This window comes from Erinaceus europaeus, chromosome 11, assembly GCF_950295315.1.
Source record: "Erinaceus europaeus chromosome 11, mEriEur2.1, whole genome shotgun sequence".
In the NCBI taxonomy this organism is placed as follows: Eukaryota; Metazoa; Chordata; class Mammalia; order Eulipotyphla; family Erinaceidae; genus Erinaceus; species Erinaceus europaeus.
In genome coordinates, this window is record NC_080172.1 from 6301049 (window position 1) to 6328832 (window position 27784).

General features: G+C 40.6%; 1 protein-coding gene across 2 annotated transcripts in view; it reads left to right on the top strand.

The window, feature by feature from the left end:
• The window catches only part of MSH3 (mutS homolog 3), a 217312-nt gene that overhangs the window by 114853 nt on the left and 74675 nt on the right, over positions 1-27784 (top strand). For both annotated transcript variants that reach the window (XM_060201098.1, XM_060201099.1), the window contains exon 20: positions 16810-16967. In XM_060201098.1, the coding sequence (XP_060057081.1) occupies positions 16810-16967 (158 nt within the window). The remainder of the gene's footprint in view (positions 1-16809; positions 16968-27784) is intronic.

The following is a 27784-nucleotide window of genomic DNA, read 5'->3' on the forward strand; positions in this document are numbered from 1 at the left end:
GTTAATATGAAATCCATGTGGACTTAACTGGCAATGAGTGCTTAAACCCTCCTGCAAGGAATGGGCAGGAAAATGTTAATTATCTCACTGAATGTTTATATTTCAAAGAAAGCTCTTGTGTCCTTGAGAACACTGTTCTACATGGTAGAGAGATCTCTAATTCAAAGGGGCAGAGAGATGATTTATGACTACAGATCTTTTAAAAAATTTGTATTGTTTGCTGCCATCTGGCCCCTTATGACTGAGTTTTCTTTCTGACTTTCATACAGTCTACTTTTAAAAGCAAAACACCAGTATTGATTGGGTTTGATAAACTAGGTAATTTATAAATTCCTTAATGAAGACGAGCACATTTTGACAGAACTGAGGATGAGGTCATATACTCGGTAGGTTTTTGTGTGATGCCACAAATAAAACATTGACCTGGAAATAATTCTGCATGTACGTTGAGATAGGGTAATGGTTATGTAAGTGGGGCCCAGAGACTCGACATAACAAGTCTTACCGGTTAGTAGGAAATAGCTTGACTGGTAGAGCACACACTTTATCATGTGTAAGGGGCCAGGTTCAAATTCCCAGCACCACATGGGGAAACTCCATGACTGATGGAGTGGTGCTGTGGTATCTCCCCCTGACCCCTCCTCATTTCCTCTCTGTCTCTCTGTATGTGGGGAAGAAATGAAGTCCATCAGTAATAGTGAAGTTATGTGTACATGAGATCACAGCTTCCCCCAAAAATACCTTGGGTAATTTTTCAGTGGACCATAGAAGATTTAAGGTGTGAGACATAGGAGAAAAGTTAGAAATTAAGAAATGGATTTGATTTTTTTTTTTTTGGTTTAATGAATTTGTGTTCACGTTATAAACAAAGAAAGAAAGTAGTTCAGAGAAAAAGAAGCTCAGAACAGCAAGGAAAGACCAAGTGCACCATCTTAGGCTTTGAACAAGGATGACAAAGATATGGTGATTTAGAAAAGAAAGTGGTTTTGAAATACTTGCTTTGTTGAAAAGGTGATGTAATTGTGCTATTGAGTATACTGCTTCTTTCCTTCCTTTCTTTTTCTTTCTTTCTTTCTTTCTTTCTCTCTCTAGCTCTCTCTCTTTCTCTTTCATCCTTTTTTTTTTATAATTTATTTCTTTATTGGGGAATTAATGTTTTACATTCAACAGTAAATACAATAGTTTGTACATGCATAACATTCCCCAGATTCCCATTTAACAATACAACCCCCACTATGTCATTTATCATCCTTCATGGACCTGTATTCTCCCCACCCACCCACCCACCCACCCCAGAGTCTTTTACTTTGGTGTAATACTCCAATTCCATTTCAGGTTCGACTTGTGTTTTCTTTTCTAATCTTGTTTTTCAACTTCGGCCTGAGAGTGAGATCATCCCATATTCATCCTTCTGTTTCTGACTTATTTCACTCAACATGATTTTTTCAAGGTCCATCCAAGATCAGCTGAAAACAGTGAAGTCACCATTTTTTACAGCTGAGTAGTATTCCATTGTGTATCTAGACCACAACTTGCTCAGCCACTCATCTGTTGTTGGACACCTGGGTTGCTTCCAGGTTTTGGCTATTACAAATTGTGCTGCCAAGAACATATGTGTACACAGATCTTTTTGGATGGGTGTGTTGGGTTCCTTAGGATATATCCCCAGGAGGGGAATTGCAGGGTCATAGGGTAGGTCCATTTCTAGCCTTCTGAGAGTTCTCCAGACTGTTCTCCACAGAGGTTGGACCAATTGACATTCCCACCAGAAGTGCAGGAGGGTTCCTTTGACCCCACACCCTCTCCAGCATTTGCTGCTGTTCCCTTTTCTGATGTATGACATTCTCACAGGAGTGAAGTGATATCTCATTGTTGTCTTGATTTGCATTTCTCTGACAGTCAGAGACTTGGAGCATTTTTTCATGTGTTTCTCGGCCTTTAGGATCTCTTCTGTGGTGAATATTCTGTCCAAGTCCTCCCCCCATTTTTGGATGGGGTTATTTGTTGTCTTGTTGTTGAGTCTGGCAAGCTCTTTATATATGTTGGTTATTAAACTCTTATCTGATGTATGGCATATAAAGATCTTCTCCCATTCTGTGAGGGGTCTCTTGGTTTGGGTAGTGGTTTCTTTTGCTGTGAAGAAGCTTTTGAATTTGATGTAGTCCCATAGGTTTATACTTGCCTTAGTCTTCCTTGTAATTGGTTTCATTTCATTGAAAATGTCTTTAAAATTTATGCGGAAAAAAGTTCTGCCAATATTTTCCTCTAAGTATCTGATAGTTTCTGGTCTAACATCCAAGTCCTTGATCCACTTGGAATTTACTTTTGTATTTGGTGAAATACAGTGATTCAGTTTCATTCTTCTGCATGTTTCAACCCATTGTTTCCAACACCATTTGTTGAAGAGACTCTGCTTTCCCCATGTAATAGTCTGGGCCCCTTTGTCAAAGATTAGATGTCCATACATGTGGGGCCTCATATCTGGGCTCTCAATTCTATTCCACTGGTCAGTGTGTCTGTTCATGTTCCAGTACCAAGCAGTTTTGATGACAATGGCCCTATAATACAGTTTGAGATCCGGGAGTGTGATGCCTCCGGTTCTGTTCTTTTTTCTCAAGATTGTTTTGGCAATTCTAGGTCTTTTCTGGTTCCAGATAAACATTTGTAGCATTTGTTCTATTCTCCTAAAAAATGTGCTTGGGATCTTGATGGGGATAGCATTAAATTTGTAGATGGCGCTGGGTAATATATTCATTTTGATGATGTTAATTCTTCCAACCCATGAACATGGAATATCTTTCCACTTCTTTGTGTCTTTTTCAATTTCTTTGAGTAGTGACTCATAATTTTCAGTATACAAGTCTTTCACTTCTTTGGTTAGGTTTATTCCTAGATATTTTATTGTTTTTGTTGCTATAGAAAAAGGAACTGATTTCTGGATTTCAACTTCTTCTAACAGTGTTTGCATAGAGGAATGCCACTGACTTTTGAATGTTAATTTTATAGCCTGACACCTTACTGTATTGCCTGATGATTTCCAAAAGCTTCTTGCTGGATTCCTTAGGTTTTTCCATGTATACTATCATGTCATCTGCAAATAAGGAGAGTTTGACTTCTTCTCTTCCAATCTGTATGCCTTTAATTCCTTGCTCCTGCCTGATTGCTATGGCAAGAACTTCCAACACTATGTTGAATAGTAATGGTGATAGTGGGCAGCCCTGTCTGGTACCTGATCAGAGGGGAAATGCTTCCAGTTTTTCACCATTGAGTATGATGTTGGCTGTAGGTTTGCTATATATAGACTCCACTATCTTCAGGAATTTTCCATCTATTCCCATTTTTTGTAGTGTTTTGATCATAAAGGGATGTTGTATTTTGTCCAAGGCTTTCTCTGCATCTATTGATATGACCATGTGGTTTTTGGTCTTGCTTTTGTTGATGTGGTGGATCACATTGATTGATTTACGTATATTAAACCAACCTTGCATGTCTGGGATAGACCCCAGTTGGTCATGATGAACAATCTTTTTGATATCCTGCTGTATCCGGTTGGCTAGAATTTTGTTCAATATTTTCGCATCTATGTTCATCAGAGATATTGGTCTGTAGTTTTCTTTTTTGGTTGTGTCCCTGTCTGCTTTTGGTATCAGGGTGATGTTGGCTTCATAGAAGCTAGCAGGGAGTATTCCAGTGTCTTCAATCTTCTGGAAGACTTTTAAAAGTAGAGGTATTAATTCTTCTTTGAAGGTTTTGTAGAATTCATTTGTAAAACCATCTGGTCCAGGACTTTTATTTTTGTGGAGATTTTTGATAACTGTTTCAATTTCATTAGCTGTGATGGGCCTGTTCATGTTATCCACTTCCTCTTTACTTAGTTTTGGAAGTTGGTAGGTATCTAGGAAATCATTCATTTCTTCCAGGTTCTCTAGCTTGGTGGCATATAGTTGTTCATAGAAGCCTCGCATGATATGTTGAATTTCTGCGGTGTCTGTTGTGATATCTCCTCTTTCATTTACTATCCGATTTATTTGGGTCTTCTCCCTTTTTTTTTTTTGTGAGTCTGGCTAAAGGCTTGTCGATTTTGTTTACTCTTTTGAAGAACCAACATTTACTTTCATTGATCTTTTGTATGGTTTTCCTATTCTCAATGTTATTTATTTCTGCCCTAACTTTAGTGATTTCTGTCCTTCTGGTTGCTTTAGGATTCCTTTGTTGTTCTTCTTCTAGGTCTTTAAGATGTGCAATCAGGCTGTTTATTTGTGCCTTTTCTTGTTTCCTAATGTGTGCTTGTATAGCTATGAACTTTCCTCTTAGGACTGCTTTAGCTGTGTCTCAAATGTTTTGATAGCTTGTGTCTTCATTTTCATTGAACTCTCGAAACATTTTGATTTCTTCCTTGATTTCCTCTTTGACCCAGAAGTTGTTAAGAAGTGTACTGTTGAGCTTCCACATTTTGACACTGTTACTAATCTTTTGTTGATTGTTAAGTGTTAGTTTAATTCCACTGTGGTCTGAGAAGATGCTTGGGATGATTTCAGTGCTCTTGAATTGGCTGATGCTGTCTTTGTGGCCTAACATATGGTCTATCCTTGAGAATGATCCATGTGGATTTGAGTAGAATGTGTATTCCAGTTTCTTGGGATGAATGACTCTGAAAATGTCCAATAGTTCTAGTTTATCTATCTCTTCATTTAGCTCCCTTATGTCTTTATTGATTTTCTGCCTGGATGATCTGTCAAGTTGAGATAGTGGGGTGTTGAAGTCCCCTACTATGATTGTGTTACTGTTAATATATTGCTGTAGCTCTTTCAGTAGAAGTTTGATGTATTTAGATGGCTTCTCATTGGATGCATAGATATTAATAATTGTTAAGTCCTCTTGATTGACTGATCCTCTGAGCATTAAGTAGTGTCCATTCCTATCTTTTTTAATCTTATCTATTTTAAAGTCTGTCATGTCAGATATGAGAATAGCTGCTCCTGCCCTTTTTTGTGGGCCATTGGCTTGTATGATAGTTTTCCATCCTTTCACTTTAAGTCTGTGTTTGTCTTGTTGAGTTAGATGAGTTTCCTGTAGACAACATATTGTTGGGTTGTGTTTTCTGATCCATCTTCCTACTCTGTGTCTTTTAATAGGTGAATTCAGGCCATTGACATTTATTGATATCAAAGATTGAAGATATTTTAATGCCATTCTTGTAGAGTTTTAGAGTGTTTTGATATATGTCCTATTTTTGGTGGTCTGGTTGTTTATAGGAGACCTTTTAGAACTTCTTTCAGGGCAGGCTTGGTAATGGTTGCTTCCTTCAACTGTTGCTTGTCTGAGAAGGTTTTGATGCTTCCATCTAGTCTGACTGACAGTCTAGCAGGATATAGTATTCTTGGCTGAAAGCCTTTCTCATGGAGCACTCGATAGATATCTTGCCATTCTCTTCTGGCCTGTAGTGTTTGTATGGAGAAGTCTGCTACTAATCTTATGGGTTTTCCTTTGTAGGTGACTCTTTGTTTTTCTCTTGCAGCCTTGAGGATCCTTTCTTTATCCTTATTCCTTTCCATTCTAAGTATGACATGTCTTGGTGTCTTTAGGTCTGGGTTAATTCTGTTTGGGACCCTCTGGGCTTCTTGAATCTTTATGTCTTTGGTGTTGTCTAGACTAGAGAAATTTTCAGCTATTATGGCCTGGAGAATGCTTTCTTCCTCTCCTTCTCTTTCTTCCTCTGGTAAGCCAATAATGCGTATATTGTTTCTTTTGAAGTCATCCCATAGGACTCTGTTGTTGTTTTCAGCATCTCTTAATCTCTTTTTGAGATCTCTTACTTCTTTTTTAGTTGTCTCTAATTCATCCTCAATCTTGCTAATTCTGTCTTCAGCCTCATAGATTCTATTCTCTCTGCCCTCTACTGCTTTCTGGAGTTCATCTATTTTGTTGCCCTGCTCTGATACTGTTTTAGCTTGTTCAGCTAGTTGCCTTCTTAGCTCAGCGATTTCAGCTTTCAGCTCTCTAATAACCATGAGATAATTAGAATTTTCTTCCATATTCTCAGTTGTTGTTCCTGCATTTCTGATTACAATTTTTTCAAATTCTTTACTCACTCCTGTTATTATTTCCTTAGCTAATGTTTGGATGTTGAACTCGTTGTTTTGTGCTTCACCCTCTGGAGGACTTTTAGCTGGACTCTTGTCCTGGTTTGAGTCTCCAATATTTTTTCTTGTTGTTTTAACCATTTTATATATTATGTTATGAGTTCCCTGTATCAGTACTTTTCAAATTATTGATCACTATTGCCTGGATTGACTTGTGTCTAAGTAATTTAATTAAAGGGTTCACAGTGGTGGAAGTTAACAGTTTTTTCAATCCCTGAGTTGGAGCTCAGTGGTTTAAAAGCCTCTTTTTTTTTTCTTCCCTGTAGGCTATGGTAGCCTGAGGGCTTTTAAACTATCAATAGGCTTCTTAGCTTAATCACTGACTCCTGACCAAGAGATAAAGCAGGGTGTGGCAGAGATAATCCAGTGGTTATACAAAGAGACTTTCACAGCCCCTCAGCTATGCCACAGAGGTATAGGTCTTCTCCTAAGTTTCCCGGTTAGATCTCTGTTCCCTGGTGTCCCTTCTTGTCGCTGCTCCATATTCTGAGGGTAGTAGCAATGGAGACTCAGAGTTGTACTTGGTGAGTCTCTGGGGAGTCCTCTCCTCCCTTCAGCTGTCCCCTTGTTGGGGGAGCAGACTGGAGCTGATGTCTCCACTGATAAACTGTTGAACTGTTAGCAGTCACTTAATCTCTCCTTAAGCCCCTCTCTCCTCTCTGTCACCAGCCACGCGTGTTTGTACTCACGGGTGATTTACTGGGTTCCTGTGGTCATTCTAGTCCTGTCTTGTTTTGGTCCGGGTTGTCTCCTTTGGTAGTCCTAGTTGATCTGGGAGAGGAGAGGAGAGGAGAGGAGAGGAGAGGAGAGGAGAGGAGAGGAGAGGAGAGGAGAGGAGAGGAGAGGAGAGGAGAGGAGAGGAGAGGAGAGGAGAGAAAGAGATCTGCTGCTGGTAGCTCTGCCTCCCCTTTCTTTCTTTTTTTTTTTTTCTCTCACCAGAGCACTGCTCAGCTCTGGCTTATGGTGGTGTGGGGGATTGAACCTGGGACTTTGGAGCCTCAGGCATGAGAGTCTCTTTGCATAACCACTCTGCTATCTCTCCCCACTCTCCTTTTTTTTTTGTTTTAACAAATCACGTAAACATTACTTCCTATTATTATTCCCATCTCTCAGCTGCCATCCAACTTGATTCTCAATATATGATCCTTGACATTGTTTTATTTCTTTTACATTCTTTGTCCCTTACACTTAAGCAGCATCTTGTGCTACTTAATAAAACAAGGTTTTAGAAATGAAAGTTACATTCTGATCAGTTACAAAAATGTTTTAAGGAAGCGTAAGCACACACACTTAAAAATTTACAGAATAGGTGGGGTGATTTATTTCAACAGGCACCTCAAAATACTCCAGCATATTCATGCTTTCACATGTGCTCTTTCTAGCTTGAGTAGGAGTTTATACAGAACTGTTGCCATGGTGAAGTACATTCGACTTTGCAGGGTATAAGTGTATATTTAGGAATGGTGTTGAAAAAGAACTTACTATGTAAAACTCAATTTAAAATAGTTTATAGGTGTTGGTTATAAAATCTACCCTGAAAATAATTTCTTGGAAGTGGCTTTGCTACTCTTAATGATGATGTAATTTTAAGATACGGTCTTCTGTACATGTAACTAAGTTTACTTTTCTGGATTCTGTGTTATATGAACTTAATATAGTATTTTTGAGCAAGCCAACTTTCTGCTTATTTTTCCTCTCTCAACTTTTTTTTTTTAAGGATACTTTTTCTACACACATATTTTTTTTTCTTTTTTATTTAAGAAAGGATTAATTAACAAAACCATAGGGTAGGAGGGGTACAACTAACTCCACACAATTCCCACCACCCAATCTCCATATCCCACCCCCTCCCCTGATAGCTTTCCCATTCTCTATCCCTCTGGGAGCATGGACCCAGGGTCATTGTGGGTTGCAGAAGGTAGAAGGTCTGGCTTCTGTAATTGCTTCCCCACTGAACATGGGCGTTGACTGGTCAGTCCATACTCCCAGTCTGCCTCTCTCTTTCCCTAGTAGGGTGGGTCTCTGGGGAAGTGGAGCTCCAGGACATATTGGTGAGGTCTTCAATCTAGGGAAGCCTGGCAGGCATCCTGATGACATCTGGAACCTGGTGACTAAAAAGAGAGTTAACATACGAAGCCAAACAAATTGTTGAGCAATCATGGACCCAAAGCTTGGAATAGTGGAGAGCAAGTGTTAGGGGGGTACTCACTGCAAACTCTAGTGTACTTCTGCTTTCAGGTATATATTTTGCAGTAGTTTACGGATACGTGTGAACATATGCTCTCTCTCACAGAACCTGGTCTATATCTAGGTTTTGGGACTTTGTTAGAAAGTGAACCACCTGAGATGGAATTAGTGTGTACTATAAAAGGAAAGGTCTCACCTGAGTAATGAAGCTGAAGGGTTGTCATTCCACATGTGAAGTCTCTGGACACAGTCTGAGGTGAAGCATGTTGAGGTGGCAGTCGTTGCGTTGGTTAGGTTGTGACCGGCGGATGCAATATTATTTGATATGGATTGGGAGAGGCATACGGGAAAGTGGGCCCTATCCAAGGGTTCCAGGACTGGGGGAAGTAGGGGCTCTATAGTGGAGATGTGAGGTTCCTGCTATCTTAGGGTTCAAAAAGACAATCGATAGTTAATGTTATCATCACATTATTTGGTAATTGGATTAACTTTGAAAAGTTCTTTTGTTATGGTTTGCTGTACAGTACCCAGTATCTTGTATATAGCTGTGCTATTGGTTGCTTCTGGTCTACTTGGTCTAGGCTTTTGAGAGAGTCTGCATATCAATTGCACAGCCTATATATTAAAAAGATTCAGTTTGTGTTTTGAAAAACTTCGAGACATACAATTAATTTTCCCCCTCTCGTATTAATTAACTAGCGATTTATATGACTACATTTTACTAGGAGTGTACATAAACACCATTCCCACCACCAAAAGACTGTGATCCATCCCTCCCACCCACTCCCACCCCCCACTGTCCCAGGAAGCTGCATGTCTACCCCTCACCACAGGGCTTTTACTTTGGTGCCCTACTTACAATTTGGTCAGGTCCTGCTTTTAGTTTCCCGTTCAGATCTTCTTACTCAACTTCTGCTGATGAGTGGGATCATCCCATACTCATCTTTATCTTTCTGACTTAGCTCACTTAACATAATCCCTTCTAGCTCTGACCAAGATGGGTCAGAGAAGGTGGGTTCATTGTTCTTGATAGCTGCATAGTATTCCATTGTCTACACACATATTTTACAATCTCATTTATGTGTGGGTTTTTTTTTTGTGAACATTATTTCATGACTATTTTGTTCTAATAGGTTTTGATACAAAGTTACTCTCTGTCAGTACTGTGCTTAATGTCAGAAGTTATAGAGACATAGTACTTCCCAATCTGATGAGAGATAAAACAATTAAATTAACAATAATAATAAAATTATTATTAAATAATAATTAAATTAAATTACCATGTGTAAGGGGCCAGGGTTCAAATTCCCAGCACCACATGGGAATACCATGAGGGCACCTGGGAAACTCCATGACTGATGGAGTGGTGCTGTGTATCTCCCCTGACCCCTCCTCATTTCCTCTCTGTCTCTCTGTATGTGGGGAAGAAATGAAGTCCATCAGTAATAGTGAAGTTATTAAATTAACAATAATAAAACTGTGTAAGGTCAATAAGGAATTAGCATTATCCAGGGCCGTGTGGTGGCACACCTGGTTGAGCACACGTTACAATGCACAAGGACCTGGGTTCAAGCCTTCGGTTCCCAGCTGTAGGGGGAAAGCCTTGCGAGTGGTGAAGCAGTGTTACAGGTGTCTCTCTGGCTCTCTTCCTCTCTGTCACTCTCCTTCACTCTTGATTTCTGGCTGTCTCTATCTAGTGGATACCTAAAGATAATATAAACAGGGAGTTGGGTGGTAGCGCAGCGGGTTAAGCGCATGTGGCGAAAAGTGCAAGGACCGGCTTAAGGATCCTGGTTTGAGCCTCCGACTCCCCACCTTTACAGGCGGTAAAGCAGGTCTGCAGGTGTCTTTCTCTCCCCTCTCTGTCTTCTCCTCCTCTCTTGATTTCTCTCTGTCCTATCCAACAACAACAACAGCAGTAACAACAACAAGGGCAACAAAAAGGAATAAATAAATTTAAACAAAAAAAGATAATAAAAACATTTCTTAAAGAAATTAACATTATCCAGTAGAATAAAAATAGCAAGTAGGTTTGAACATTCATTTCAAAGTAGAGAGTTCAGTATTGACTAGTCAATAAACTTATTTCTTTTTTAGAAATCTCATTCTGTTGATGGGAGCTAACAGTTTACAGCACAGTTGTTGGCCTGTGAGTGTTTCATCTCTTCCCGTGAAGTTCTCTGCAAATCACTGGCACCCACAGCCTTGGCCTTTTACAGCATCGTGCACAAAGCCCCCAAGATTCTCTTCACCCTCTTCCTTCCCAGAGTCCTTTGCTTTGATGCCCAGCCCACATTTCAGTTTGTACTCTTCTTCCCATCCCTACTTAGTAAGTCCCACGTACCAGTGAGACCATTCAGTATTTGTCCTTCTTTTTTTTTTTTTTTTTTTTTTTTTTAATAAAATGGAGATAGTGACAAAGTCAGTGCCGCAGCAACAGAACCTCCTTCAGTGCCAGGAGCTTTCCCATTCTCTATCCCTCTGGGAATATGGATCCAGGGTCATTGTGGGATGCAGAAGGTGGAAGGTCTGGCTTTTGTAATTACTTCCCTGCTGAACATGAGTGTTGACAGTTCGATCCATACTCCCAGCCTGCCTCTCTCTTCCCCTAGTGGGGCAGGGCTCTGGGGAAGTGGGGCTCCAGGACACGTTGGTGGGGTTGTCTGTCAAGGGAAGTCAGGTTGGCATCATGGTAGCATCTGCAACTTCTGAAAAAGCATTAATATATAAAGCAGAATAAACTGTTAATTAATAGTGAACCTAAAGGCAAGGATATTGCAGATGAAGATTTGGGGGCCTCCATTTTGGAAAAAGCTAGTAGGTCTGTTTTTGTCCTTCTCTTTTTGGCTTATTTCACTTAACATGAAGTGTTCAAATTCCATCCAAGCAGACGACTTCATTTTTTTAAGTTTTTTTTTTTTATATATTTATTCCCTTTTGTTGCCCTTGTTTTATTGTTGTAGTTATTATTGTAGTTGTGAGGGCGTAATTGTTGGATAGGACAGAAAATGGAGAGAGGAGGGGAAGACATAGAGGGGGAGAGAAAGACAGACACCCATAGACACCCGTAGATCTTCACCACCTGTGAAGCGAGTCCCCTGCAGGTGGGGAGCTGGGGGCTCAAACCGGGATCCTTATGTGGGTCCTTGTGCTTTGCACCACGTGCGCTTAACCCGCTGCGCTACCGCCCGACTCCCCACGACTTCATTTTTAATAGCTGAGTACACCCAGTTCAAGTTTTACTTTGTATTTTCCTTTTGATAACCTGTTGGATTTAGTTTTCTGACAGGAATAAAACAAAGAGTAAAATCGGGGACCGGGTAGTGGTGCACCCAGTTAAACACACATGGTATTAAGCCTAAGCACCCATTCGAGGATCTGAGTTCCTGCCTCCAACTTCACAAGTGGCAAAGCAGGGCTGCAAGGCATCTATTTCTCTCTCTCCCTCTCTGTCTTCCTGCTTCTTTCTCAGTTTCTCTCTGCCCTAGCCAATAAAATGGGTAAAAAAATGGGGCCAGGTGCAGTGGATTTGTAGTGCTGGCACCGATCCCCAGAGATAACCCTGGAGGCAAAATAATAATAATAATAATAATAATAATAATAATAATAATAATTAAATAGCAAGGAAGTGTCACTTGGTGGTGATATGGGGAGCTAGCTGGAGCTCCTGATGTGTTGGTGGGTACAAAGACCAGGACAGAGATCTGAGCTGAAACTGTGCATGTTACAGTGATGAACAGAGAGTTTAGTTTCTACATTTGTCACTCAGGAGATTATATGAAAATATGATGAGGGGCTGGGCGGGGTAGCACAGCGGGTTAAGCACACATGGCATAAAGCGCAAGGACCAGCACAAGGATCCCGGTTCGAGCCCCTTGATCCCCACCTTGCAGGGAGTTCGCTTCACAGGCGGTGAAGCAGGTCTGCAGGTGTCTGTCTTTCTCTCCCCCTCTCTGTCTTCCCCTCCTCTCCCCATTTCTCTCTGCCCTATCCAACACCACCAACAGCAATGACAACAATAACGATAACAACAAGGGCAACAAAAATGGAAAAAAAATGGCCTCCAGAAGCAGTGGATTCATAGTGCAGGCCCCAGCAATAACCCTGGAGGCTGGAAAAAGCTGTCTCAAGAATGAACAGAGAAGGAATAGCTCCACTGAAGATATGTTTAGATAAAAAGAACTTTTCAAACATCTCTTTAACTTACAATCCTTATCTAGTTCTGACAGTTTGTAGTCAAGTCTAGACATCTTTCAAAAACAATAATTTGGTAATACTAATACACTATCATGTGTTCATTTCTCTGTGATTTTAAATGCCACCAGGCTTGTAGCTGGGGCTCAGTGGCAGCACTGCAAATCCACTGCTCCTGGTGGCCATTTTCTTTCTAATTTTATTTTTTATTAGATAAGACAGAGAGAAATATTTGGCCCTTCACTTCTTCTTTCCTTCCTTCCTTCCTTTCATTTTTTTTCTTTGCCCCTTGTTTCTATCCTTAAAACCTATCTCTACCTCATCTTCTAGGAAGCCTTATTTGACTTCTGCAAGCATGATTTGAAAGAATACTCTTAGAAATACTTTTGTTCCCTCCCCTGATTTCCTACCTAATCTAAGTAGTCACTGCACCTTCCGACCTCCACCATACCCACTCTGCTGCCAGAGCAGTTTTCCTTACCTTTAATATCACTTTCCCAGTCAAAGTAATGTTCCAAGTTATTGTGCCCTTGGAACTTGGCAAATGGTTTTCCTTCTGTGTAGAATGATCCATTCCTGCCTCTTGCACACCCACAGCCCAACCCACCCTGTCTTCAGCTCCTTTGCCAAGTCTTATTTTTTGTGCATGTCACCAGATGACTTCTTGCACTTGAGCTGAGCCAGAAGGCCAGAAAGGAATCCAAATGACTTTCACTGGGTGGAGTTTTCTCCCTCCAGTTGCTGGGGCTCTAATGAATCTACGGCTCCTGGTGGCCATTTCTCCCCCCCCCCCCTTTTTCCTTTCTATTGATTGGATTGGACAGAGAGAAGAGGATGAGAAGGAAGAGAGGGAAAGACAGATACCTGCAGCTATCTCTCTGCAATATTTTCTCTCCACTCCTTCACCCACTGAACTGCTACTTATCCTTCCAGGCCCCAGATATACTGCCTTCTGCTTAGAGCCTTCACCACTCTGACCAGAAACAGTCTCCATTTATAACACTGTTTTTGTGCTTCTTTAAAAATTCTTATTATGTACTAATTTTTGGTTATATAGGTGGTGTGAGAAAGTACTGAGTGGTGATAAAAAGTATACAATTCAGATCCTTTTTTGGTATTATCTTACTGTAATTTTGAAGAAGTAGGTCATCGATGGTACTTGGTTGGTTTTAGTTATTTCACCTGTAAAATGAGGAGGCGATCCCCAGAGCCCTACCCCAAAGGAAAGACAGAAACAGACTGGGGGCGTGGATCCACCTACCAATGTCTATGTCCAGTGGAGATGGAATTACAGACACCAGAACTCCCACCTTCTGCTCCCCATAAAGATCTTTGGTCCATGCTCCCAGAGGGATAAAGAATACAGAAGCTTCCAATGGAGAGGATGGGATACAGAACTCTGGTGGTGGGAACTGTATGGAATTGTACCCTTCTTATCTTACAATTCGGTTAATCATTATTAAATCACTAGTAAAATAGAACAAAACAAAAAAAAGTGAGGAGGTGAGCTGAGTGGGATTTTAATTCAGGAATAGGGTGGCATCAGCTTTGGACTTACTATCCCAGGATTTCAAAGTACAGCCTCTAAGCCTTTTCATCCTTGGTCTGCTTCCCCTTTCCGTTTGCACTTCACTTTGGATTACAAGTACAATTTGTTTATTGAATAGAAACAGGGAGAAATTGATAGGGAATAGGAAGGGAGAAAGAGGGACGCTTGTTGTACTGCTTTATCGTCCTTGAGGCTTTTCTCCTGCAGGCGGAGACCAGGACTTGAAGCTGGGTCCCTACACATTGTTGTAACATGTTTGCTCTCCCAAGTGGCCAGCACCTAACTGGAAAAGTGCAGACGCTTGTCTGCTAGAGGATTTTATTACAAAGTTTCTTCCTATCACCTGCCCTTGATTGACATTTTCAGGGAATAACACCCTTTGGTCCTGCCAAACTTTTCTGGCAATCTGTAGCTATTATAAAAATAGTTCAACTGTGATTCTTTTTGAAGATGTCAATATCTGTAGCTGCAATGAAGACACTTTTTTTTCTGTGCAGAAATTTAGCTTATACCAAAATGATAGAAATCAATGTTACATCTTGTGTTGTTTTTGTTTTCTGCTACCCACCGTCTGTGTTCAGGGATGGTCTAATTGACCATATCGTATCCGTAACGGTCCCGAACATGCTAAAGCTGAGTCCCAGCAGGTCTTCCCTTCACCCGCAGTGACTCTGGCTCCCTGCCGTAGAGCAGGTGTCCACTTGAGATTATCTGTCAGAGGATAAACTTTGTAGCACTGGCTACAAACCCCAGGAATAACCCTGCTGGCACTTGTTAAGCTTCCCCGTTGCGGGTGGGGTCTGGGGGCTTGAACCTTGGTCCTTGATGTGTATACCCTCTAAAAGTCCCCACTTTTCCATTTCTTAAGAAGCAAGTTGTCTGTTTCATAGGAATCTCAGTACATTTGATGATGCTGAAATATTTAGTTGTTTATGGCATTCTAGTTTTCCAATAGCTGTAGGAGAGTTCCTTGTAATCTTGAATGCTATCATTCTGCTTATTCTAGTGTGTGAGGCTCTAGACTTATTAAACTCATAAAGCCACACGGAACCATAGCAGAAAGGAATTTACACAGGTGGAACATGACCCCTAACACCTTTTGGCTTTACATAGAGTGGAAATGCTTGTTTATTAGGACATATGTATGACATCACTAGAGAGGAAACAAGCCTCTCCAACATGCGCTGATGGGAAGCTTTTATAATCTTTTACATTGATCCTCCGTCGTTTTTAATGGAGGTTCTCAAGTCACCTTTTAGTTGGGGCTCAGTTGCTGGCTCTATGAATTGACTGCTTTTGGAGGCCTTTTTTTTTTTTTCATTTTATTGGATAGGACAGAGAAAATTTGAGAGAGCAGGGGGAAATGGAGATGGAGAGAAAGAGACGCCTGTAGACCTGCTTCATCACTCGTGAAGCGTCCCCTCTGCAGGTGGGAATCTGGGACCCCTCTACACGTCCTTGATTAGTACTGTGTGCACTTACTTAAGTACTGTGTGCACTTACTTAGTGGTCTGTGCCATTGCCTGGCCCCTATAATTTTTTCTTTATACTTTTGTTTCTTCATAACTTTCAACCCTTGTAGCTTCATTCTGTGCTTCTTTTCAATCTCTGCTCCAGCTACTCTCAGGCTGAATCTCTCCATAGTTTTCATTTTAGACTCCCGAGAAGTCGTTCAACTGACTTAGCTTCAGGAACGATGTTGTGTGAGGCCACCTTTTTGCTGGTTGGTTGGTTATGGGTTGACTGTTCTTAGCCAGGAGAAATAGTAACTGAATGTTTCCAATAGCACAGCATATGTGTGCCTTTGACTAACTCCTCGTTTGGAGAACTACTTGGACAGTTTTCCCTGTAACAACAAATCTTCGAATTGACGAACACAGGCGAGATTTAGACATTGTAATTACAAATGTTTTAGCTCTTCTGCTTCCTTCATGTGCTCTAGTGAGATGCGAAGGGATAATTAAGTGTTGGGAAAACCAGCGTCTAGAATTTTCTATGTAAATGTCTTGAGTTGTTATCCATTTATAACTGAAAAAAAAGTTATGTGATACCCACTCAATTTAGGACCTGGAGCAAATAGATAGAGAATACCTGTGTGGCCGGGCGTTGACACATCAGCTAAGCCCACATAGTACTCAGCTCAAGGATCTGGGTTCGAGCCTCTGTCCCCCACCTGCAGCAGGGACACTTCATGAGCAGTAAAGCAGGTCTGCTCCTCTCTCTCTCTGTTTCTTTCTCCCCTTCCCCTCTCAATTTCTGTCTGCCCTATCAAGTAAAATGGAGAAAACAAAAGGAAAAAATGGCAACCAAGTGGGGTAGATTCCTAGTGCTGGCACCAAGCCCCAGCAATAACCCTGGGAAATCAACAAACAAACAAATAAATAATATCTGTAGTTTTAAGATGGACAAGTGGAGATTGGTAGATACTAGATTTTATTACTACAAAAACCGCATAGGCTAATGAATATATTATGAGTAACTTGCGATTTTTCTTACCTTCTTTATTATACCCCAGGCCGTTATATGTGCTGCTGAGAATCCCCTTTCCTGCAAAAGCACAGCTCACGTTGAAGACAATGAGGTGTCCTTTCCCTCTGTGATACTTAATCGGCCACATAGTTAAAGGTCACAGAGCAGTTTTTTTACCTACTGAACTTCCTATTGTAGGAGATATAGACATTTCCAAAGTACAATGCCTCTCTGGTGAGAGATTGAAGGTGCTTTTCAATTTTCCAGGGGGACTCCGAGAGGGTAATGATCATCACTGGACCGAACATGGGTGGCAAGAGTTCCTACATCAGACAGGTGGCTTTGATTACCATCATGGCTCAGATCGGCTCCTATGTGCCTGCGGAGGAAGCAACCATTGGAATTGTGGATGGCATTTTTACCAGGTAAAAGCAAAACAAACCCACGTTGGCATGTGAATTCCCTTTCTATGCGTATACGGTGATGAATTGGTTCATGTTTAGAATGTTTAGAACTCAGGATTGTAAATCATTTTATTATGAATAGAAGTACTGGGGGGCCGGGTGGTGGCTTACCCGGTTAAGCGCACATAGTACCAAGGACTGGCACAAAGATCCCAGTTCCAGCCTCCAGTTCCCCACCTGCAGAAGAGAGGCTTCACAAGTGATGAAGCAGATCTGCAGGTGTCTGTCTTTCTCTCTCCTTCTCTATCTCCCTCTCCTCTCTCAATTTCTCTCTGTCCTGTCCAATAAAATGGAAAAAAATGGCCTCTAGGAGCAGTGGGTTTGTAGTGCCAGCACTGAGCCCCCGTGATAACCCTGGAGGAAAAAAAAAAATAGAAATACTAGAAAATACCTAAGAATTTTGTTCTTACTCTTCAGTAGTTCATTACTAGGCTCTTACTTAAAAGAAAATCTTATCCTGTGGTCTTGTCAATATTTCTATTTTATAAATAAAAAGTAAACAAAAAAGCAGGATAACAAAATAAAAATATTTTCAAGTGAAAAAGAAAATCTTTTTTGTGTATACACAGTAGAACACATGACTCAGCCGTTAAAAATGAAGTCAAGAATTTCCTTTGCCTTATCTAGGGTGGAAGTTGAAGGAATCAGGTTAACTAATATAAGCCAAAATGAGAAGGATGAATTCTGGATGATCTCACTCATAGATGGAACTTAAAAACAAACAAACAAATAAATAAATAACAAAGAAAGAAAAATCAGGGTGATATTTCTGAAAGAGAATCTTGGTGGGCAGAATACTAGTTAGAATAATAACAGAAAATAAAAGAATGCTTGCTTATCTCATATGATAAGTAAGACGTCTCATATGAAGTAAGTGACTGCTGCAGATAGTTTCCTAGTTCTGCAATTTTATTGGCCTTTTCCTCACCACTGTGAGATTGTGTGATGTCAGTCCATACATCATATCATGGCCCATACATTTCTGTGTCATAAAGAGAGATTCCAGGTTAACTGACATTGCTTCATCTGTGGCAGATCTAAACTCTTGTCTGTGAGGGGGACTCGGGCAAATCTGCTTATCAGACTGTACTGGCAGTTAAACTCTCAACCTTGAGTTCCTTATTTGTAAAATGAATCTACTTATATCCTGTGGTTATTCTGGATTTTATATTAAGTGCTACATGTCAAACTTTTAACCTAGTACTAGCATATAGCTGTTTCCTGGTAAATATCATTGTTTTTAAATCTCAGTGAACCTTCACTTGACCATTTCACCTGCATTGATCTAATTACTCTGAACACCCAAAGGACTGCTGATTTTGTCTATGGAGTTATTTCATTATCTATTTTAAATTCATAGCTGATATCCTATGCTGTAATAACATTGTATATTTATTATTTGAGAGTAATAATTCCCCTCCATTTTATATTTGATAGCCAACCCAGTGTGGTAGGTAGAGGTCTTAATGGTGTAAAGTAAAGCTAATTCAAAATAAAAATAATTTTTATGTCTGTGGAAGCTTCATTAATCTGAACCAGACCCAAAACTATCGACCTCTTGGAGTACATGATTGATCACAGCGTTAAGATCTTTGGTCCATACTCCCAGAGGGATAAAGAATAGGGAAGCTTCCAGTGGAGGGGATAGGATATGGAACTCTGGTGGTGGGAATTATGTGGAATTGTACCCCTTTTATCCCAGAATCTTATTGATCATTATTAAATCGTAAATAAATAAATAGAAATCCTAAAAAAAAAAAGCATTAATTATCAGAGAATCGTTTCATCAGATTTTTAAAAAGATGCTGATTGTGAATATTTAAACACTGCAATCTAGGACATTCTCTCCTGTGCTGTGTGTTTGGAATAGCAGTTTGCCAGGGCTTCGAGTGTCCTAGCAGATGTCTTTAATGTGCATGCCCAGAGAATCTCTGTCCATTCCCATGGTCTCAGTCTTTCTGCTACCCTTGGAAAAGTATGTAGACCACATAAAATTATATACGTAGGATTTATCTTTCTGACTTAGCTCACTTCACAGAATTCCTTCTAGCTCCATCCAAGATGGGTCAGAGAAAGTGGGTTCATTGTTCTTAATAGCTGCATAGCATTCCATTGTGTAAGGAGGCTGAAGGGTTGACATTCCACACCTGATGTCTCCCGACACAGTCTGAAGTGAAGCTTGCTGAGGTGCTGTTTTTAGCACTACAGTGATAAATGGAAAAACAAATCAAGAGAGGGCGGGGTGGCACACTGAGTGAAGTGCTCGTAGTACTAAGCACAAGGACCCACACAAGGATCAGGTCTCCAGCCCCTCTACCCATCTGCAGGAGGGATCCGCCACAAGTGGTGAAGCAGGTCTGCAGGTGTTTCCTTTTCTCTCTCCCTCCTGCCTCCCCCTCCTCTTTCAGTTTCTGTTTTGTTCAAAATGGGAAGAAAAAAAAAACGGCCTCTAGGAGCAGTGGATTTGCAGTGCTGGCATCGAGGCCCAGCCATAACCCTGGAGGCAATGAATACATACATACATAAATACATAAATAAATGAATAAATAAGAAATTAAAAAAAGAAAGAAGGAAAGAACAAAAAAATCAAGCACAGTAATATTAAAATATTAACTTGTCCAAAAACAACTTATAATTAGATGCCATGGTTTAAATATCCCCAGTCATATTCATCAGTGGTATATCAATTCTCAGTGGTAAGATTCCTAACTCATGATGATATTTTACGAGAAAGCTTTTAATTCACTAATGAACTTTAAATACTGTGATCTTGTTGCATGTTTTAGTGGAAATAGTTACACTAGGAGAAAGCTGAGGCTGGGGAAATAACTTAGTTGGTGGAACGAAGGGTTTGCATGTCTGAGGCTCCCAGTTCAATCCCTCATGCTCTATGTACCAGGCTAGTGCTCTGGCTTCTCTATTTTTTCTTAAAAAAAAAAAAGAAAAAATTGCCATAGGGGCTGGGTGGTAGTGCATCTGGTTGAGTGCACATGTTACAATGCACAAGGACCTGGGTTCAAGTCCCATGTCCGCACCTGCAGAGGGAAACCTTTGCGATTGGTGTCTCTCTCCCTCTCTATCACCCCCTTCCCTCTCAAATTCTGGCTGTTTGTATCCAGTAAACAAGTAAAGATAATACATTTTTTTCTTGCCACCAGGATTTTCACTTGGGTGTCATGCCTGCATGACTCCATTACTACTGAGAGATATGTTTTTTTTTTACTGGTGAGAGAGATAAAGAGGAAAGGGGTAGCACAGCCCTGTTCCACTGTTCCTGGGGTTTCCCTACTGCATGATGCTCTTATGTGGTGGTTGGGTCCCAGCACCCCAGAGAGCTGTCTCCTGACCCCCACTCTGACTTCTCCCCCCCCCCCTTGCCAGTGCACTGCTTAGCTCTGGCTTATAGTGGAGAAGGGGATTGAACCTGGGACTTTGGAGCCTCAGGCATGAGAGTCTGTTTGCATAACCGTTATGCGGTCTACCCCCCACCTTCTCTTTCATATGTGAAATTCTTTCTACTTCCTATGAGAAAAATAAACAATTTTTTTTTTTAAAAAAAAGCTGTTTATTAAACGTGGTAATTAGCATCATTCGCTTTGTCTTGACATGGAGTATTAAGTGTTCTTAAATGTATTCTTGAATGTATCATTTGTGGTTTTTAAATAACATTGGTTTTGCTAATTACACGGTAACATTTGTTCATTGTGCAAAAGTTAAAACTATACACCATCTCAGAAGAGGAAAATATTAGTATTTTTAACCACCTGTAGTTCCACCACCTGGAAATCATTGTGAAGATACGTAACCTCTCAAGCTTTAAAGAAAGAACATGTGATGCTAAAATGTTTGTAATTCCATTTTTATTTTCATTAATGTTTGATTAAGGTCAGTAAAGATCTACTGCCTTTCAGTTTTGTGATTGCTACTTTTTTTTTTTTTTTTCAACCCACTGCTCCCACTGCTCTCGGAGGCTATCCCTCCCATTTTGTTGCCTTTGTTGTGGTTGCCACTGCTGTTATAGCTGTTGTTGTTGTTGTTGGATAGAACAGAGAGAAATCAAGAGAGAGGAGGGAAGACAGAGAGGGGGGAGAGAAAGACAGACACCTGCAGACCTGCTTCACTGCTTATAAAGCGACCCCCCTGCAGGTGAGGAGCCTGGGGCTCAAACCAGGATCCCCATTCGGGTCCTTATACTTTGCACCACCTGCGCTTAACTTGTTGAACTTGCTGCGCTACCACCCAGCCCCCTTTTCTACAAATCTTTTTTTGTTTTTTAAAATATTTTATTATTTATTTATTCATTCCCCTTTGTTGCCCTTGCTGTTTTATTGTTGTGGTTATTGTTGTTATTGTTGTTGTTGGATAGGACAGAGAGAAATGGAGAGAGGAGGGGAAGACAGAGAGGGGGAGAGAAAGACAGACACCTGCAGACCTGCTTCACCGCCTGTGAAGCGACTCCCCTGCAGGTGGGGAGTCGGGGGCTCCAACCGGGATCCTTGCCGGTCCCTGCGCTTTGTGCCACGTGCACTTAACCTGCTGCTACCGCCCGACTCCCTCTACAAATCTTTTAATAACTAATAACCTTTGCAGCTTTTTCACTTCTTGAACTTGAATTTTTGGGTTTTTCTTTTCTTCGTTCCTTACACCATTCTCACAAATTAGAAGAGATTAGTGTCCCGTTGTGAAATGTACATAAATGTACCAACAAGAAAGTTAGACAAATACACTAGGCAGAATTCTAATAACTCTTTAGCAATGTAAAATGAGTAAGAATATCTTTTTAAAATATTAATATTTAGGGGTCGGGCGGTGGCGCAGCGGGTTAAGCGCATGTGGCGCAAAGCGCAAGGACCGGCATAAGGATCTCGTTTGGATCCCCCGGCTCCCCACCTGCAGGGGAGTCGCTTCACAGGCGGTGAAGCAGGTCTGCAGGTGTCTGTCTTTCTCTCCCCCTCTCTGTCTTCCCCGCCCCTCTCCATTTCTCTCTGTCTTATCCAACAACGAACGACATCAACAATGGCAATAATAATAACCACAAGGAGGCTACAACAACAAGGGCAACAGAAAGGGGGGGAGGGATGGCCTCCAGGAGCAGTGGATTCATGGTGCAGGCACTGAGCCCAGCAATAACCCTGGAGGCAAAAAAGAAAAAAGCAATGACAACAACAAAAACTCATGCACTCATGCCGGTTGATATTCACTGCCTTTGCTTAACAATTCTTTAAGCCTCGATGACTTATTATTCAATATAGAAAACGCTTTATTCCCGTTAATTGCAATATTGTTCCCTCATGCTAGAGTTTTTTTTTGTGTGTACAGTCCTGGCTGTGATTTCATTTGCTATGATTCGGAAATGTCTAGAATGTTACTTCAGAGTGTCAAGATCTTGTGAAAACAAAGCAGATTTTCTTGAATGTGTTCATGATTTTAGAAATTTATTCAAAGAAAGCAGTATTTTCTCCCCTCCATTAATGTTTTATTAAGCTTTGTTGACCTATATACCCGTTACAGGCGTGGCGGGAGTAAGGGGATTAGGAAGATTAGACAGCCTCTATTTCTAAAAATATCAGAGTGATTTTTTTTTTCTTAATCACATAACTATAACCTGTCTAGCCAGAGCAAACTGTTTATGATGAGAAAAAGTTTTCTACTTTTACTACAGTTATATCTAAAGACAGAATAGTAATGACATATGTTCCTTAAATCACTAACATATTTTAAAACTTGAAAAATTACTTAATCATTATCCAGTGTCATATCTTAGTGCATAATACTGTGCTGTACCTTGACCCACTATTAGGTCATTTGCTTGAATATATAGCCAGGATAGTAAAAATAAAATAAGGATAAGAGTAAAAATGGTATTTCAAAACAGTGGATCCAAAAAAATAGAGGTAGAAACCTCAGATAAAATTAGGACTGCTGGGTGGAGGGTAGATAGCATAATGTTTATGCAAACAGACTCTCATGCCTGAGGCTCCAAAGTTCCAGGTTCAATCCCCCACACCACCATAAGCCAGAGCTAAACAGTGCTCTGGTTAAAAAAAAAAAAAAAAAAAAAAAAAGTCTGCTTTCTCTATTATTAAGTATTATTCAAGGCAAATAGCATAATGGTTATACAAACGATTTAAGACCCTGAAGCCCCACGTTCAGTCCCCCAAGCCACCGTAAGCTGGAGCTGAGCCGTGGTCCAGTAAAAAACAAATAGAGAAGAAATGGAAGGAGGGAAAAAAGGAAGGAAGGAAGGGAGGGGGGGAGGAGGGAAGTCAAAGGAAAGGAAGGGGAGTTACTCAATTATAGCCAAGGCAAGAAAGGAAAAAGTATGTAGTAATTAAATTTTGTGTTTATGGGGGCCGGACGTTGGCAGACTTGGCTATCACATAGTACTAAGCACAAGGACCAGGGCAAGGATCTGGGTTTGAGCCTCTGCTTCCTGTCTGTACCATGGACACTTCACAAGCAGCAAAGCAGGCCTACAGGTGTATCTCTTTCTCTCTCCTCTGTTTCTCCCCTCTCAATTTCTTTCTGTCCTGTCAAATAAAAATAGGGGAAAATGGCCACTGGTGTTGGTGGTTTTGCAGTTCAGAGTTCAGCAATGTCTCATGTCATTTAACATGGACATGACTCAGTCCATGCCTTTATTTGTCGTCATCAATCTTGGTGAGCCTCCCTGACTGAGGAGGGTCATTGAGATCAAAGTCACCAGCAGGGAATTTCGTGAACCACTGTTGGCACTGATACAACTTTCCACAAGCTTGATGCGCTTCCAGGAAAGGTCCCCCCCTTTGCAGAAGTAAAACAGTACAGTATGGCAAAAATATAGTCTGGCCTACTATCTTCAATTTGTAAAATCTCCAAAACTCAACCAAATCACTCAGTTTTCTTTAATGAAGCTACAATGGTCACCTATCAAATGACATAGCAATAATGGACATCCCATTGACCCTAGAACTTCCAAAGATGCACTCGTGCCACTGTTATAAAAATGAGTCCTGTCTTTCCTGACAGCCCAATATTTTGGTTACTGGTCCTTTGTCTGGTGTATGGCCTACAAAGATCTGCTCCCATTCAGTTGGGTCTCCTTCTACTTTGATGATGGTGCTATGAGATGTGCAGATGGTTTATTTGACTTTTGTTTCCCTTGTTGTTGGGCTTGAGTCTTCAAAGACATTTCCAAAGCTTGAGACCATCAAGAGTTCTGTCTTCTGTACTGTTGATAGTTTCTAATCTAATGAAGATGTCTTTGATTCATTTGGAGTTGACTTTTGTGCTTGGTGCTGTGTGATAACCCAGTTGCATTCCTCTGCACGTTTCAACCCAACTTTCCCAACATCATTGGTAGAGAGATTTTTCCTTTCTCCACTTAATGTTCTGGGCCCCCTTGTCAAAAATTAGTTACCCGTGGGTGTAGGAGCTTATTTCTGGGCTTTCAGTTCTATTCCATTATGCCTGTGTATCTTTTTTTGTTCTAGTACCAGGCAGTTTGGATTATAATAACCCTTTTTAATTCTTTACTTTGGCGATCCTAGCTATTGTCTGATTCCAGATAAATCTGTGAAGATTTTGTTCTGTTTCCTTGAGGAAATTTGGTGGGCTCTTGATAGGAGTCACATCCAGTCTGTATGTTTCTGGGTAGCCTGGTCATTTCGGCAATGCTAATTCTCTACAAAAGCATGGTTTATGTTTCCATTTCTTTGAATCTCTGTTTCCTTGAATCATGAGTTATAATTTTTGGTGTACATTAACAGATTTTTAATTGTACATTGTTGTAGGGCATAGGTACAATTTTGTGCAACTAAACTTTAGAATGTGTCTATCCTAACTAAAACTTTCTGCCCATTGATTTACAGCTACCCATTAGCTCCTACCCCGATTCTCTGCCAATCACTGTTATACTTTCTGTTTTTATGGATTTGTCTATTTTAGATCCCTTGTATAAGTAGAATAATCATGCAGTGTTTGTCATTTGGTGATTGACATGCATTTAGCTTAATACCCTCAAACTTTACCCATATTGTCTAGTATTGCAAAATTGCCATTTCTGAAAGTAAAAGTGATGTCCCAGTGCATGCAGATGCCATATTTATTTATACCCATCCATGAGCATCATGTTTCCATCATGTTGTGGATAATGCTGCAATGAACAAAGGTATGGACATATTTCTTTGAGATTCTGGTCTCAGTGCCTTGGATAAATACTCAGAAAGTAGATTATTGAATAATATAGTGGTTCTATTTTTACTTTCTCTGTGGGTTTTTCATGCTGTTTTTAAATATAAGAGTTGATGTTTCAGTTTTAGAATACGAACGGTACTAGTAAGGTGAAAACGTTAGCGGGGGCCAGACAGTAGCGCACCAGGTTAAGTGCACTTAGTGAGAAGCCCAAGGATTCTGGTTCAAGCCCCCGGCTCTGGGTCACTTTACAAGCAGTGAAGCAGGTTTGCAGGTGTCTGTCTTTCTCTCCCCCCTCTGTCTTCCCCTCCTCTCTCCATTTCTCTCTGTCCTATCCAACAACAACAGCAGCAGCAGCAACAACAATAATTGTAATAACAGCAACAACAACAACAATGGAGAAAAAAAAATGGTTAGTTCCTAAAGAAAGTAAAGATCAAAAGAAAGTCAAGTATTTGGCAAAGTTTGGACTAAGTGATATAAGCTATGGAAACACTGGTGGCATTGAAGATACTAGAGATAACAGTGGCGATTAAAGGACCAAGAAGAGTTAAATGCCAACTTTTTCTTTCTTTCTTTCTTCCTTCCTTCCTTCCTTCCTTCCTTCCTTCCTTCCTTCCTTTCTTCTTTTTTTTTTAATGGGGAATTAATGGTGTACAGTCAATACAGTTGTTAATACATGGGTAGAATTTTTCAGTTTTCTGCAAAAGACTCTTAGCCCAGTCTAGGACGTCTTCCATCATGCAGCAGGATCTAAAAGCCCCCTTCTCCTCCCAGTGTCCTTTGCTTTGGTGCAAGACACCAAACCCAGCCCAAGTTGTACTTTGTATTTCCCCTTTCTATTCTTATTTCTCAGCTTTTTTTTTTTTTTTGATAAAGCCAAGGTACTTAATTAGTTTTCTATGGCATATATAAATTCTCACAAATTTAGCAATTAAAAGGAACTGCACATACATCATTTCAAAATCTTACTGTTTATAAGTCCAGGCACAGCTTAACTGGTTCGTGAACAAGGCTGCAGTCAGTGTTGATCAAATTCAGTTTCTCTCTGTCCTGTTCAACAACAGTGACAACAATAATAACCACAACTATAAAAAGGGCAACAAAAGGGAATAAATAAATAAATAAACTTAAAAAAACCCTCTCTCTTCCTCCTCTGTGTTTTGTCCCCTTTTCCCTCCAACCCCAACCCTAGCCCTGTGCACTCAGACACCCACAAGTGGCTCCTGATTTTGTTCTACTGGTGGTTACCATTACCAGCTCCTATATAATATCTTTATTTTAAATTTTATTGGTGATTTAATATTGGTTCACAAAATTATAAGACAACCGGGATATAATTCCGTAGCATTCTCACCATAGCTCTTTGTCCCCCTTCCTTCCAGTGAAAACTGCACTACTTCTCCCAAGAGCACAGAGATGGGTTGATTATTATTTCTATAGGAACCTATCTATATTTGCCCATCCCCCCCCCCATTCTTTCTCTTTCTAAGTCACACCCACTACTTATGAGTGGCTCACCCCTGAGCCCCCACCCAGGGGGGTGTCCTGATAGAATTGGGGTTCAGAGCCCTTTGGTCATCTTCCTTTAATTTTTACGTCTCTGGTAGAACCTTGATGGGGATTGCCTTGAATTTGGATATGGCTCTGGGTAGGACATTCATTTTGATGGTCTTAATTCTTCCAATCCCTGAACATGGGACTATCTTTCCACTTCTTTGTATCTTTTTCTGTTTCATTGAATAGTATCTAATAATTTTCAGTATACAAGCCTTTCACTTCTTTTGTTAGGGTTGTTCCTAGATATTTTATTGTTTTTTGCTGCAATAGGGAATGAGACTGACTTCTGGATTTCTTCTTCTTCTTCTGACTTAGTGTTTGCATAAGGGACACCACTGACCTGCGTGTGTTAATTTTGTAGCCTGGCACCTTACTATATTACCTGATAGTTTCCAGGTGCTTCCTGATGGATTCTCTAGGTTTTTCTATTTATATTATCATATCATCTGAAGATAAGGAGAGTCTGACTTCTTTTTCCACTCTGTATCCCTTTAATTCCTTTTTGTTTGTTTGCCTTAAGGGTTGTCGCCAGGGCTCAGTGCCTGCACTACAGATCGGCTGCTCCTGGTGGCCATTTTTTCCATTTTAGTTGATAGGACAGAGAGAAATTGAGAGAGGAGGGAGAGAGAGAGAGAAGGAGAGAGAAACATCTGCAGATCTGCCTGCTGCTTGTGAAGCACCCCGCCTGTGGGTGGGGAGTTGGGCCCTTGAACCGGGATCCCTGTATAGATCCTTGCGCTTTGTACTATGTGTGCCTAACCAGGTGCACCACCACCCGGCCCCCTATCCCTTTAATTCCTTGTTCTTGCCTAATTACAATGGCAGGAACTTCCAACACTATGTTGAATAGTAATGGTGATAGTGGGCAGCCCTGTCTAGTCCCTGATCTGAGGGGAATGCTTCCATTTTTTCAGCATTGAGTATGATGTTGACTGTAGGTTTGCTGTATATGTACTCTACTAGATTAAGAAATTTCCCATCTGTTCACATATTTGTAGAGTTTTGATCATGAAGGAATGTTGGATTTTATCAAAGGCTTCCTCTGC